General features: G+C 33.7%; 1 protein-coding gene across 1 annotated transcript; it reads right to left on the bottom strand.

Annotated features, from left to right (window-relative positions):
- Positions 1 to 326: 326 nt before the first annotated feature.
- LOC148597538 (uncharacterized) lies at positions 327 to 1369 on the bottom strand. Its single transcript, XM_088563042.1, has 2 exons — positions 1153 to 1369; positions 327 to 509 (listed from the first exon to the last, which is right to left on the bottom strand). The coding sequence occupies exons 1-2, from the start codon at positions 1279 to 1281 to the stop codon at positions 390 to 392; spliced, it is 249 nt and encodes an 82-aa protein (XP_088419168.1). The 5' UTR covers positions 1282 to 1369; the 3' UTR covers positions 327 to 389.
- Positions 1370 to 15553: the final 14184 nt, after the last annotated feature.

Here is a 15553-nt window from a genome sequence, read left to right as displayed (position 1 = left end):
TCCTGTCTATTCTATTGGTCAAATAAACTGATGTGGCAACCTCTAGATGTCTTATTTTCGGCCAGTTACTACAGAGATGGGATGTTGTCACCTTGACATTTACTACATATTCACATCAACCTTCACTTTCCAGGATAAAAATAGGGCAAAATGTTTCAAAATTTTATTGTGCAGACCAATGAAAACAGCATATGTAGTTTTATTATAAAGGGTTTTTTTTATATTCATTTACTGAAAATGTCACAAAAATACTGCTAGATCTCTAGATCCATAAACAACAGTTCGTTCGAATAAATAATAACAACTTTCACATTTCATATCCCATGGAAATGTTGAAAAATAAATTTACGAAAAAGAACACAAAAAGTTAACAGTTTGTCTAGTAACAATCATAGTAAAGCCTCAGAATTATTTCTTCTGTTTCTTCGTAAGGCGCTTTTAGGCCCCCAAGTTTTGGCTTCTTTTCCGGATGCCCGACAAACACTGCATAGTGGTCTCGCAACAGCAAATTTATTTTTTAACATCGTCAATTAAATTGTCTTGCTGCCCACAGTAATAAGTAGATTCAACAGGACTTGAACAATTAATCGATTGTCTAGTAACTACAACACTGTATAATGGGTGATCCTCTAAATCAAACAAAGACATCCCACACATCCGTTCTTCTTTGGTCCGGGCAATAGCTTTAGCCTGTAAAATGATATACAGTGTATTAGAAAAATGGTCAGACTTATACATGTATCTCTTCACACTTTCTGTATAAACTATAAAAAAATTGTAAAAATGTAACAAGTATGATGTGTGTGGAGGCACTACTGATGTTTAAAGCACATCTATATACTCCATTGTCTAATACTGATGAACAGAACTGAACTTATCCACATTTTGTAACTTCAGAAAACCCCTTTTATATTAAACTTATTGACATACTAAAAAGTGGGCTTTTTTCAAATATTAAACTTGGTGCTGTGAAGTGATAGTGCTTAAAACAGAAAGGAAAACTGTCAAAAACTTATTTTTAAATCAACAAATCAACATTCCTTTTTTTAACTAAATTTAAACTCCTACATTTACTTTTTCTTGTATTTCATAACGATCTTAATTCCGGAACTTTTAATTAAATCTGTAGATGCAATGACAGTGACCTCATACCTGATCAACAGTTAATTTTGTTGCTGCGTATAGACATCTAGGCTTATTACATTCCGAGCAATTTATTACTGCCCTCACTTTGCCTGTATTTAAAAGGGCTTTGTTGTCTTTGTCTACTAAGTTAGACATGGATGGCTCCTGCAGAGACGGTATTGCAGATTAAAGCTGGAAAATCTTATCTTTCACTGAAACATGCACTGTACCATTAAAAAAGGAGTCTGATCAATGTTCAGGGATATTATTGATCATTGCCACAGAGGGTACAATTCCACATGTAAGAAAATCATGGTCGCAAGCAGAGAGATGACTTCCTGATAAAGGGGCAAGAACCTTGTTGTGCCCACGAACACCTGTGGAAATCTGAAATTCTGGTTCCCCGACCGGAACAATAGCTTTGTCATTGAGACAACACATAACAGCATTATCTCTATATTCGACAGCCATCTGTTTCATATACTGGTACTGAGTAAAAACATATTTTGAATCAACATCATCAGCATGGCTAAGGCGAGACTGGACTTTAAATTTTATATCAAACCTTCCTGAATGTTTTAGTGCAGTATTTGCATATTGGTGTGGCGGAAAAAACTGGAGTCTGAGGGATTCTGATGACGGCACAGGAACATCCTCAGGTAGTCTTTCTTTTACTTGTGACCTTAAATCTTCTATAGATATAGCAAGGGGCATATATAACTCTTGCCTCATGTCTACGTTCATTCACTACTGGGGCTAGTTTTTCTTGAAAGAACTTTTCGCATTCATCATAAAAAAACAGAAAATTTTGTCTCCCCAGGTTGACCATTAAGAGCCCTATGATCGATCAATAACTCGGAATCGTCTGAGGACAAAAGTATTTCGGCTACTCTTTCGTCAATTATACCCTGTTCCTGAGAATCTGGAGCACTGCTATCATTTGTTAACTCCCTATACAAGTGACGAAGCACACTTTTTGAACCTTTTAAATGGGAGGAATATTTCTCTATGAAATTTTTCCTCATATCTCTTGAGGAATAAGTAGGTAAATCTGCATTGACTCGAGCCATTACCTGTGCACATCTAGTTTCATGCTCAGGTAATGGCTCATTAGGTACAGACCAGATAAAAGTCAAAGTACCTATACTGTTTCCATAAGCCATTTTATAAATCATGACTGTTTGTGAAAGTTGCAAGTCTGCAATATACTTGCGCCTATCATACCTGTCAAATTCTGAAGTCAAATCACTGTCCACAAGTCCACGATAGTGTAATGACCCTGGCGCTCAACAAATCTATCTAAAACCCTGTACTTATCTCGGACATTTGCAACCTTTGACCTAACCTCAGAAGAACAGTCCCTTTCTGGGATACGGGCTGGTTCAGACCTACGATGAAATACACTCTTATGAGTTTTGTTCTCTTTTCATTCTATAGCTCATCTTTCTTGTGCTCTCAAGGAACTCTTGTATTAAAGGTAGCAATTCTTTATTGGAACCAGTATTGTTTGATGGCAGTTCCATGATACTGATCAAGTCATCACAATACTCGTCAAGTTTTTCAGACTGAATGACAGACGATTTTTCTTCCAGTCATAATACCCAGAAAACCTCTTAACTTGTCTGGAAACCTACAACCAGCTTCTGAAAATCTATCATGATGAGAAGTTGTGTACCATAGAACATCCCTCAAAACCCTAACAGTTTTCTCCTCACTTTCAATGCAACTTGCATTCCATCTTACATTTTCTTCTTTAAGGAAATCAATAAAGTCATTGTATCAGGCTAAAAACCACTAATTCCACTTCCCATAGGCTCCTATGCTAATTTCACAATATTCAATGGCTTCTCTGGACTTTACCTTAACTTTAACCTGCAGATGACTATATATCAGCATGATTCTACATATGTCAGCTCACAATCCTCAGAATGGCATGTGGGGTTAGCAGACTTGCAGTGCAGTACTGGTCACCGGAAGTGAAGGGTCTATAAATAGCATGGGAAATCCCAGTGTTTTCACAAGATAGGGGTATATTTAAAAATCATTATGGAGATTAGGCTTCACATCACAAGAAGCAAAATGCACCTATAAAATGTACAGAAATGTTTTTCCTTTCAGAAACTGTTTAAATTTTTTAAATAAGATGAGAACTTTTTTCACAGCACTATGAGGAACAGGGGTAATTTCTGCGTAGGACTATTTTTGCGTACGTTCCAAATGCTCATTGGTTGAATTGGTGGTCTGTAACCTAAACAGTCACTTTTTGTTTTAGAAAAAATAAATAACTATACAGGTATCTTCCTACACACATACTGAATGCATTTGCAAAGTTTCAGTGAAATGTGACAAGCACTTTTTTAAATATTTGATTTTTAAATATAGGGTAACCAAGTTGTGCGAGCAAAAAAGTGACAATATTCTACTATACTGAAATGCATTAAATATTTGCAAAGAACTTTTTCTGATTTTTCAAATAAAAAATATCAATCACAACTTGTTTTTTAACAATATTAATGAAGAAATAGTTTTAAAAGTAATCATTTTCTGAGAAATTGGTCTATTTTTAAAAATTTATTTCTGACATGCCTCCCCCTTTTTCTTGATCACATGTCAAAAATCCTAAATCTTTAAATTTTCACAAAAGGTGATATATTTGGCTTTAAATTTGTAAATACAGTGTTTTCACATTAAAACATGACCAGTAAAGGGCACCTAAAGCAAAAAAAGTGCTCAATAATGGATTTTCCATGTTGCCATAGGGGAATGCTTATATGGCCTTAACCGTAGTAATGAAAGTGAGTTTTTCCTCATTTCTAACCTAACTTTTGCTCAAATCTACACAAAACTTGATTTCAAGTGCTTATTACTACCATATTTAGGTAAATATAGCCCTCAAAGTTTAATATTTGATATTTTTACAAAATTTTCTACACTTTTTACAAGATAGGACATAAAAATCAGCCAAAAAGACCAATTTTCCATAATTTGGACCTATAACTTAAAAAAATGCATATTTTGAAGGATTTCTGTAGTGTATTCCTCTCATGGCAAAGTTAACAAGATCTTCAAGTAGTTTCAAGCTATTTCAAGAAACTTTTCATTTTGCCATGGCTTCATATTAAGGCTAAAAACCACTAATTCCACTTCCCATAGGCTTCTATGCTAATTTCACAATATTCAATGGCTTCTCTGGACTTTACCTTAACTTTAACCTGCAGATGACTATATATCAGCATGATTCTACATATGTCAGCTCACAATCCTCAGAATGGCATGTGGGGTTAGCAGACTTGCAGTGCAGTACTGGTCACCGGAAGTGAAGGGTCTATAAATAGCATGGGAAATCCCAGTGTTTTCACAAGATAGGGGTATATTTAAAAATCATTATGGAGATTAGGCTTCACATCACAAGAAGCAAAATGCACCTATAAAATGTACAGAAATGTTTTTCCTTTCAGAAACTGTTTAAATTTTTTAAATAAGATGAGAACTTTTTTCACAGCACTATGAGGAACAGGGGTAATTTCTGCGTAGGACTATTTTTGCGTACGTTCCAAATGCTCATTGGTTGAATTGGTGGTCTGTAACCTAAACAGTCACTTTTTGTTTTAGAAAAAATAAATAACTATACAGGTATCTTCCTACACACATACTGAATGCATTTGCAAAGTTTCAGTGAAATGTGACAAGCACTTTTTTAAATATTTGATTTTTAAATATAGGGTAACCAAGTTGTGCGAGCAAAAAAGTGACAATATTCTACTATACTGAAATGCATTAAATATTTGCAAAGAACTTTTTCTGATTTTTCAAATAAAAAATATCAATCACAACTTGTTTTTTAACAATATTAATGAAGAAATAGTTTTAAAAGTAATCATTTTCTGAGAAATTGGTCTATTTTTAAAAATTTATTTCTGACATGCCTCCCCCTTTTTCTTGATCACATGTCAAAAATCCTAAATCTTTAAATTTTCACAAAAGGTGATATATTTGGCTTTAAATTTGTAAATACAGTGTTTTCACATTAAAACATGACCAGTAAAGGGCACCTAAAGCAAAAAAAGTGCTCAATAATGGATTTTCCATGTTGCCATAGGGGAATGCTTATATGGCCTTAACCGTAGTAATGAAAGTGAGTTTTTCCTCATTTCTAACCTAACTTTTGCTCAAATCTACACAAAACTTGATTTCAAGTGCTTATTACTACCATATTTAGGTAAATATAGCCCTCAAAGTTTAATATTTGATATTTTTACAAAATTTTCTACACTTTTTACAAGATAGGACATAAAAATCAGCCAAAAAGACCAATTTTCCATAATTTGGACCTATAACTTAAAAAAATGCATATTTTGAAGGATTTCTGTAGTGTATTCCTCTCATGGCAAAGTTAACAAGATCTTCAAGTAGTTTCAAGCTATTTCAAGAAACTTTTCATTTTGCCATGGCTTCATATTAAGGCTAAAAACCACTAATTCCACTTCCCATAGGCTTCTATGCTAATTTCACAATATTCAATGGCTTCTCTGGACTTTACCTTAACTTTAACCTGCAGATGACTATATATCAGCATGATTCTACATATGTCAGCTCACAATCCTCAGAATGGCATGTGGGGTTAGCAGACTTGCAGTGCAGTACTGGTCACCGGAAGTGAAGGGTCTATAAATAGCATGGGAAATCCCAGTGTTTTCACAAGATAGGGGTATATTTAAAAATCATTATGGAGATTAGGCTTCACATCACAAGAAGCAAAATGCACCTATAAAATGTACAGAAATGTTTTTCCTTTCAGAAACTGTTTAAATTTTTTAAATAAGATGAGAACTTTTTTCACAGCACTATGAGGAACAGGGGTAATTTCTGCGTAGGACTATTTTTGCGTACGTTCCAAATGCTCATTGGTTGAATTGGTGGTCTGTAACCTAAACAGTCACTTTTTGTTTTAGAAAAAATAAATAACTATACAGGTATCTTCCTACACACATACTGAATGCATTTGCAAAGTTTCAGTGAAATGTGACAAGCACTTTTTTAAATATTTGATTTTTAAATATAGGGTAACCAAGTTGTGCGAGCAAAAAAGTGACAATATTCTACTATACTGAAATGCATTAAATATTTGCAAAGAACTTTTTCTGATTTTTCAAATAAAAAATATCAATCACAACTTGTTTTTTAACAATATTAATGAAGAAATAGTTTTAAAAGTAATCATTTTCTGAGAAATTGGTCTATTTTTAAAAATTTATTTCTGACATGCCTCCCCCTTTTTCTTGATCACATGTCAAAAATCCTAAATCTTTAAATTTTCACAAAAGGTGATATATTTGGCTTTAAATTTGTAAATACAGTGTTTTCACATTAAAACATGACCAGTAAAGGGCACCTAAAGCAAAAAAAGTGCTCAATAATGGATTTTCCATGTTGCCATAGGGGAATGCTTATATGGCCTTAACCGTAGTAATGAAAGTGAGTTTTTCCTCATTTCTAACCTAATTTTTGCTCAAATCTACACAAAACTTGATTTCAAGTGCTTATTACTACCATATTTAGGTAAATATAGCCCTCAAAGTTTAATATTTGATATTTTTACAAAATTTTCTACACTTTTTACAAGATAGGACATAAAAATCAGCCAAAAAGACCAATTTTCCATAATTTGGACCTATAACTTAAAAAAATGCATATTTTGAAGGATTTCTGTAGTGTATTCCTCTCATGGCAAAGTTAACAAGATCTTCAAGTAGTTTCAAGCTATTTCAAGAAACTTTTCATTTTGCCATGGCTTCATATTAAGGCTAAAAACCACTAATTCCACTTCCCATAGGCTTCTATGCTAATTTCACAATATTCAATGGCTTCTCTGGACTTTACCTTAACTTTAACCTGCAGATGACTATATATCAGCATGATTCTACATATGTCAGCTCACAATCCTCAGAATGGCATGTGGGGTTAGCAGACTTGCAGTGCAGTACTGGTCACCGGAAGTGAAGGGTCTATAAATAGCATGGGAAATCCCAGTGTTTTCACAAGATAGGGGTATATTTAAAAATCATTATGGAGATTAGGCTTCACATCACAAGAAGCAAAATGCACCTATAAAATGTACAGAAATGTTTTTCCTTTCAGAAACTGTTTAAATTTTTTAAATAAGATGAGAACTTTTTTCACAGCACTATGAGGAACAGGGGTAATTTCTGCGTAGGACTATTTTTGCGTACGTTCCAAATGCTCATTGGTTGAATTGGTGGTCTGTAACCTAAACAGTCACTTTTTGTTTTAGAAAAAATAAATAACTATACAGGTATCTTCCTACACACATACTGAATGCATTTGCAAAGTTTCAGTGAAATGTGACAAGCACTTTTTTAAATATTTGATTTTTAAATATAGGGTAACCAAGTTGTGCGAGCAAAAAAGTGACAATATTCTACTATACTGAAATGCATTAAATATTTGCAAAGAACTTTTTCTGATTTTTCAAATAAAAAATATCAATCACAACTTGTTTTTTAACAATATTAATGAAGAAATAGTTTTAAAAGTAATCATTTTCTGAGAAATTGGTCTATTTTTAAAAATTTATTTCTGACATGCCTCCCCCTTTTTCTTGATCACATGTCAAAAATCCTAAATCTTTAAATTTTCACAAAAGGTGATATATTTGGCTTTAAATTTGTAAATACAGTGTTTTCACATTAAAACATGACCAGTAAAGGGCACCTAAAGCAAAAAAAGTGCTCAATAATGGATTTTCCATGTTGCCATAGGGGAATGCTTATATGGCCTTAACCGTAGTAATGAAAGTGAGTTTTTCCTCATTTCTAACCTAATTTTTGCTCAAATCTACACAAAACTTGATTTCAAGTGCTTATTACTACCATATTTAGGTAAATATAGCCCTCAAAGTTTAATATTTGATATTTTTACAAAATTTTCTACACTTTTTACAAGATAGGACATAAAAATCAGCCAAAAAGACCAATTTTCCATAATTTGGACCTATAACTTAAAAAAATGCATATTTTGAAGGATTTCTGTAGTGTATTCCTCTCATGGCAAAGTTAACAAGATCTTCAAGTAGTTTCAAGCTATTTCAAGAAACTTTTCATTTTGCCATGGCTTCATATTAAGGCTAAAAACCACTAATTCCACTTCCCATAGGCTTCTATGCTAATTTCACAATATTCAATGGCTTCTCTGGACTTTACCTTAACTTTAACCTGCAGATGACTATATATCAGCATGATTCTACATATGTCAGCTCACAATCCTCAGAATGGCATGTGGGGTTAGCAGACTTGCAGTGCAGTACTGGTCACCGGAAGTGAAGGGTCTATAAATAGCATGGGAAATCCCAGTGTTTTCACAAGATAGGGGTATATTTAAAAATCATTATGGAGATTAGGCTTCACATCACAAGAAGCAAAATGCACCTATAAAATGTACAGAAATGTTTTTCCTTTCAGAAACTGTTTAAATTTTTTAAATAAGATGAGAACTTTTTTTCACAGCACTATGAGGAACAGGGGTAATTTCTGCGTAGGACTATTTTTGCGTACGTTCCAAATGCTCATTGGTTGAATTGGTGGTCTGTAACCTAAACAGTCACTTTTTGTTTTAGAAAAAATAAATAACTATACAGGTATCTTCCTACACACATACTGAATGCATTTGCAAAGTTTCAGTGAAATGTGACAAGCACTTTTTTAAATATTTGATTTTTAAATATAGGGTAACCAAGTTGTGCGAGCAAAAAAGTGACAATATTCTACTATACTGAAATGCATTAAATATTTGCAAAGAACTTTTTCTGATTTTTCAAATAAAAAATATCAATCACAACTTGTTTTTTAACAATATTAATGAAGAAATAGTTTTAAAAGTAATCATTTTCTGAGAAATTGGTCTATTTTTAAAAATTTATTTCTGACATGCCTCCCCCTTTTTCTTGATCACATGTCAAAAATCCTAAATCTTTAAATTTTCACAAAAGGTGATATATTTGGCTTTAAATTTGTAAATACAGTGTTTTCACATTAAAACATGACCAGTAAAGGGCACCTAAAGCAAAAAAAGTGCTCAATAATGGATTTTCCATGTTGCCATAGGGGAATGCTTATATGGCCTTAACCGTAGTAATGAAAGTGAGTTTTTCCTCATTTCTAACCTAATTTTTGCTCAAATCTACACAAAACTTGATTTCAAGTGCTTATTACTACCATATTTAGGTAAATATAGCCCTCAAAGTTTAATATTTGATATTTTTACAAAATTTTCTACACTTTTTACAAGATAGGACATAAAAATCAGCCAAAAAGACCAATTTTCCATAATTTGGACCTATAACTTAAAAAAATGCATATTTTGAAGGATTTCTGTAGTGTATTCCTCTCATGGCAAAGTTAACAAGATCTTCAAGTAGTTTCAAGCTATTTCAAGAAACTTTTCATTTTGCCATGGCTTCATATTAAGGCTAAAAACCACTAATTCCACTTCCCATAGGCTTCTATGCTAATTTCACAATATTCAATGGCTTCTCTGGACTTTACCTTAACTTTAACCTGCAGATGACTATATATCAGCATGATTCTACATATGTCAGCTCACAATCCTCAGAATGGCATGTGGGGTTAGCAGACTTGCAGTGCAGTACTGGTCACCGGAAGTGAAGGGTCTATAAATAGCATGGGAAATCCCAGTGTTTTCACAAGATAGGGGTATATTTAAAAATCATTATGGAGATTAGGCTTCACATCACAAGAAGCAAAATGCACCTATAAAATGTACAGAAATGTTTTTCCTTTCAGAAACTGTTTAAATTTTTTAAATAAGATGAGAACTTTTTTTCACAGCACTATGAGGAACAGGGGTAATTTCTGCGTAGGACTATTTTTGCGTACGTTCCAAATGCTCATTGGTTGAATTGGTGGTCTGTAACCTAAACAGTCACTTTTTGTTTTAGAAAAAATAAATAACTATACAGGTATCTTCCTACACACATACTGAATGCATTTGCAAAGTTTCAGTGAAATGTGACAAGCACTTTTTTAAATATTTGATTTTTAAATATAGGGTAACCAAGTTGTGCGAGCAAAAAAGTGACAATATTCTACTATACTGAAATGCATTAAATATTTGCAAAGAACTTTTTCTGATTTTTCAAATAAAAAATATCAATCACAACTTGTTTTTTAACAATATTAATGAAGAAATAGTTTTAAAAGTAATCATTTTCTGAGAAATTGGTCTATTTTTAAAAATTTATTTCTGACATGCCTCCCCCTTTTTCTTGATCACATGTCAAAAATCCTAAATCTTTAAATTTTCACAAAAGGTGATATATTTGGCTTTAAATTTGTAAATACAGTGTTTTCACATTAAAACATGACCAGTAAAGGGCACCTAAAGCAAAAAAAGTGCTCAATAATGGATTTTCCATGTTGCCATAGGGGAATGCTTATATGGCCTTAACCGTAGTAATGAAAGTGAGTTTTTCCTCATTTCTAACCTAATTTTTGCTCAAATCTACACAAAACTTGATTTCAAGTGCTTATTACTACCATATTTAGGTAAATATAGCCCTCAAAGTTTAATATTTGATATTTTTACAAAATTTTCTACACTTTTTACAAGATAGGACATAAAAATCAGCCAAAAAGACCAATTTTCCATAATTTGGACCTATAACTTAAAAAAATGCATATTTTGAAGGATTTCTGTAGTGTATTCCTCTCATGGCAAAGTTAACAAGATCTTCAAGTAGTTTCAAGCTATTTCAAGAAACTTTTCATTTTGCCATGGCTTCATATTAAGGCTAAAAACCACTAATTCCACTTCCCATAGGCTTCTATGCTAATTTCACAATATTCAATGGCTTCTCTGGACTTTACCTTAACTTTAACCTGCAGATGACTATATATCAGCATGATTCTACATATGTCAGCTCACAATCCTCAGAATGGCATGTGGGGTTAGCAGACTTGCAGTGCAGTACTGGTCACCGGAAGTGAAGGGTCTATAAATAGCATGGGAAATCCCAGTGTTTTCACAAGATAGGGGTATATTTAAAAATCATTATGGAGATTAGGCTTCACATCACAAGAAGCAAAATGCACCTATAAAATGTACAGAAATGTTTTTCCTTTCAGAAACTGTTTAAATTTTTTAAATAAGATGAGAACTTTTTTCACAGCACTATGAGGAACAGGGGTAATTTCTGCGTAGGACTATTTTTGCGTACGTTCCAAATGCTCATTGGTTGAATTGGTGGTCTGTAACCTAAACAGTCACTTTTTGTTTTAGAAAAAATAAATAACTATACAGGTATCTTCCTACACACATACTGAATGCATTTGCAAAGTTTCAGTGAAATGTGACAAGCACTTTTTTAAATATTTGATTTTTAAATATAGGGTAACCAAGTTGTGCGAGCAAAAAAGTGACAATATTCTACTATACTGAAATGCATTAAATATTTGCAAAGAACTTTTTCTGATTTTTCAAATAAAAAATATCAATCACAACTTGTTTTTTAACAATATTAATGAAGAAATAGTTTTAAAAGTAATCATTTTCTGAGAAATTGGTCTATTTTTAAAAATTTATTTCTGACATGCCTCCCCCTTTTTCTTGATCACATGTCAAAAATCCTAAATCTTTAAATTTTCACAAAAGGTGATATATTTGGCTTTAAATTTGTAAATACAGTGTTTTCACATTAAAACATGACCAGTAAAGGGCACCTAAAGCAAAAAAAGTGCTCAATAATGGATTTTCCATGTTGCCATAGGGGAATGCTTATATGGCCTTAACCGTAGTAATGAAAGTGAGTTTTTCCTCATTTCTAACCTAATTTTTGCTCAAATCTACACAAAACTTGATTTCAAGTGCTTATTACTACCATATTTAGGTAAATATAGCCCTCAAAGTTTAATATTTGATATTTTTACAAAATTTTCTACACTTTTTACAAGATAGGACATAAAAATCAGCCAAAAAGACCAATTTTCCATAATTTGGACCTATAACTTAAAAAAATGCATATTTTGAAGGATTTCTGTAGTGTATTCCTCTCATGGCAAAGTTAACAAGATCTTCAAGTAGTTTCAAGCTATTTCAAGAAACTTTTCATTTTGCCATGGCTTCATATTAAGGCTAAAAACCACTAATTCCACTTCCCATAGGCTTCTATGCTAATTTCACAATATTCAATGGCTTCTCTGGACTTTACCTTAACTTTAACCTGCAGATGACTATATATCAGCATGATTCTACATATGTCAGCTCACAATCCTCAGAATGGCATGTGGGGTTAGCAGACTTGCAGTGCAGTACTGGTCACCGGAAGTGAAGGGTCTATAAATAGCATGGGAAATCCCAGTGTTTTCACAAGATAGGGGTATATTTAAAAATCATTATGGAGATTAGGCTTCACATCACAAGAAGCAAAATGCACCTATAAAATGTACAGAAATGTTTTTCCTTTCAGAAACTGTTTAAATTTTTTAAATAAGATGAGAACTTTTTTTCACAGCACTATGAGGAACAGGGGTAATTTCTGCGTAGGACTATTTTTGCGTACGTTCCAAATGCTCATTGGTTGAATTGGTGGTCTGTAACCTATAACCTTTGGGGAGCTATCAGTTTATCATCTGGAGTGATTGTGTCCGGAACTTTCATAGCTTTGGCTGTACCCATCAAAATCTTGAAAGCATTTTTTTTTTGCCTGAATTTGATCAAGACGGAACAGGACTCCCCGCAGGACTCTCGGGTTTAGAAACGACAAATTTTACAAATTTCAACCCAAATTCTTCACAAAATGAGACGTTGCTGCCTAAATTGACGACGACAAGATCTGAAGATTTTATATCGGACACAGAACATCCAATTTTGATGTTTAGAAGGGTGTCGTCATTGCCAATACTTTTTTCGAATACGTCGCCAAAAGTCGTCGACTTCTTTACATTAAACAACGTATTTGGACGAATATTCTCGCCTTTCTCCCAGACAGAAGTGATAACGTTGACAGAATCATCCATGTCTCACGTTGTTTTGGTGAAGTTTCCAACTGCAAAGTGCAAACAAGTCGGACCAGATTATTTTCCGGACGGATTTTGAAAAAAAAAAACCAAAATCGGAAAATTCGGAGCGGCGATTCCGTCGAACAAGACATTAATTTGGTGTGGCCTAAAGACTAAGGATCGCGATTTTGGTGACATACCCATAGCCTACGGACGAAACGATCTTGGATATCTATTTACTTGATTTTTCCTCGTGATTTTTTTTGCTTTAATTTTATTCTGCCGGTACCAGACGCTACCGTAGCCGATTAAAGTACCGGGTACCGGCTCTTAATGAAGGCACTGGTTATATTTAATTCTTTTCGGCCATTGGGCGGCCATATCAGAAAAACAGCCGCGGACACTGAATCCCAAAACTGAAGAGGGATTAGGTTGTACTGTAAGGCAAAATACAAATAATATTCACCACATTGGTAATCAGTCTTATTCCATGCCTATTCAGTACATTGTACCATACATTGTACATTTTTGTACAGTACATGTGCAACTACAAAATGTACAATTGTACCTTTTTAGTAGTAATCAAAATGTTTTGGGGTATAAGATTTCGTATTTTTTTTTATAAAATAATGATTATATCAGTACATTAGTCTTACCTGTCTTTATTGAATCCATTACTGGCGTTAGAGTTTCCGGCGTGATTCCTGCCGCATTTATCAGTACACCATTTTGGTCTATCTTTCACACACATATATGGCAACATTAAAAAAAATGTGCTGTGTTCTCTCATGGTATTTTAAGGATTGCTATAATTCATGCTAAGTGACAGTCTGCGTTGGGCTTACAGCTAATTTTTTGAATGGTTAAGCAGCGTTTCATAACAATCCACGATCTCCACTACTCCACCATTACCACCCATAATCACGTCGATATTTGTTCGTGAAACAGATACAGATCCTTCCATTATAAAGATACTCAAGTACGACAGAATACCACAGTAGGGTTTTTTTTTAACGTGCGAGGAACGTGACATCTTTCCCAACACGGTGCACCACTATGGTTTGCGGTCAGGTTTTCCGTATTATAGCCTGACAACCCCAGCATGTAACACGCCGGGGGTACCCCATTCCACCACCTGGGACACACAACCCAACTGCCCTGTGGGCAGAGCGCCCTAGCTCCCTGCTACGGTTCTGGGCACTATTTAGTCGCCTTTTACGACAAGCTTAGCGCTGCTGCAGGCCTATTCTTTTGACACCCGGACCTGCACGGGTCGAAAGATAGACATAATATTTTACATGCATAAACGGTAGTTTGTGTATGTATGCAGTATTTATGTTTCTATATTACTTTTCAAAATAGACATTTTTCTATTTTTATCTTATTAATCTAGATTGTGATTCTGACATATTAGAATATATGTATGATTATGAAACGTTAGAAAGAAATGATATACCATTAGCCCGAATGACAATGTACAAGAAGACCTAACAATTATGGAAATAAGTTTTTACAGTTGTGTAAGAGAAACAATTTGTATATTGGTAATTCTAGATCAGGGAAAGATAAGGATATTGGTAAAGCAACATGTAGAGATTGTAGTGGAAGAGATTATCTTATAATATCATCTAAACTCATCTCTTTGACTTCAGATTTTCAGGTTAAAGATTTTATGTCGTTATCTTCTGATTGTCACTGTTAAATGCCGTTTTCTTTGGTGGCAAGGTATAAGGCAGTGCTCATCGAGGATGGTTTTCAGTCGAAACAAAAATGTATTCGATGGAAAGACTCGAAAAAGAATGAGTTCGTTGAACGAGTTAAAAGCGATAATAGTGGCATTCTACAAAGTATATCAAACAAGTTAGGTAATTTGTTAACACGTGACTACAATGTGATAACACAAAACGAAATAAACGAGCTTACAGTAGATATCGGACTTAATTTCACAAATGCGGCAGTCGAAACTTTTGGTAAAGTCAGAAGTCGTGAAAACCAGTACAAACACGAGAACTCTAAGCCCTGATTTAATGATATTTGTTCGGTTCGGCGTAAAAAATTTCACAAAACTCGGAAGCGATAGTTTTTTTTTAAAAAAACGCAAAAAATAGAAATGATATGCGTAAAGCGAGCAAGGAATATAAAGCAGCGGTTAACAAAGCATACAATGACTATCAGCATAAAGCAGCTAATGAATTAAGAGAAGTTTCATAGAAAGAACCAAAGTCACTTTGGAAAATCTTAAATAGTCTAAATAATAACAATAAACAAAATGCAGGTGATGATATTTCTATAGAAACCCTGTATGATCACTTCAAAATCTTAGTGAGAGTAATTATGCATATACTGATCAAGGCTCAGAAGCAGTCGAGGAAAACGCGGAAAGTATTTCCTTCGAG

This window comes from Perna viridis, chromosome 15, assembly GCF_037379345.1.
Source record: "Perna viridis isolate PV_CMFRI_1.1 ecotype Kerala chromosome 15, ASM3737934v1, whole genome shotgun sequence".
In the NCBI taxonomy this organism is placed as follows: Eukaryota; Metazoa; Mollusca; class Bivalvia; order Mytilida; family Mytilidae; genus Perna; species Perna viridis.
This window is presented reverse-complemented; position numbering and strand designations above follow the sequence as displayed.

Excerpts from the sequence above, each read along its gene's own strand:
- LOC148597538 (XM_088563042.1), bottom strand. The coding sequence starts at position 1,281 with ATGTCTAACTTAGTAGACAAAGACAACAAAGCCCTTTTAAATACAGGC. Across the intron at positions 510-1,152 it reads CAAAATTAACTGTTGATCAG|TTTGCTGTTGCGAGACCACT; the intron begins GTATGAGGTCAC and ends TTAAAAAATAAA.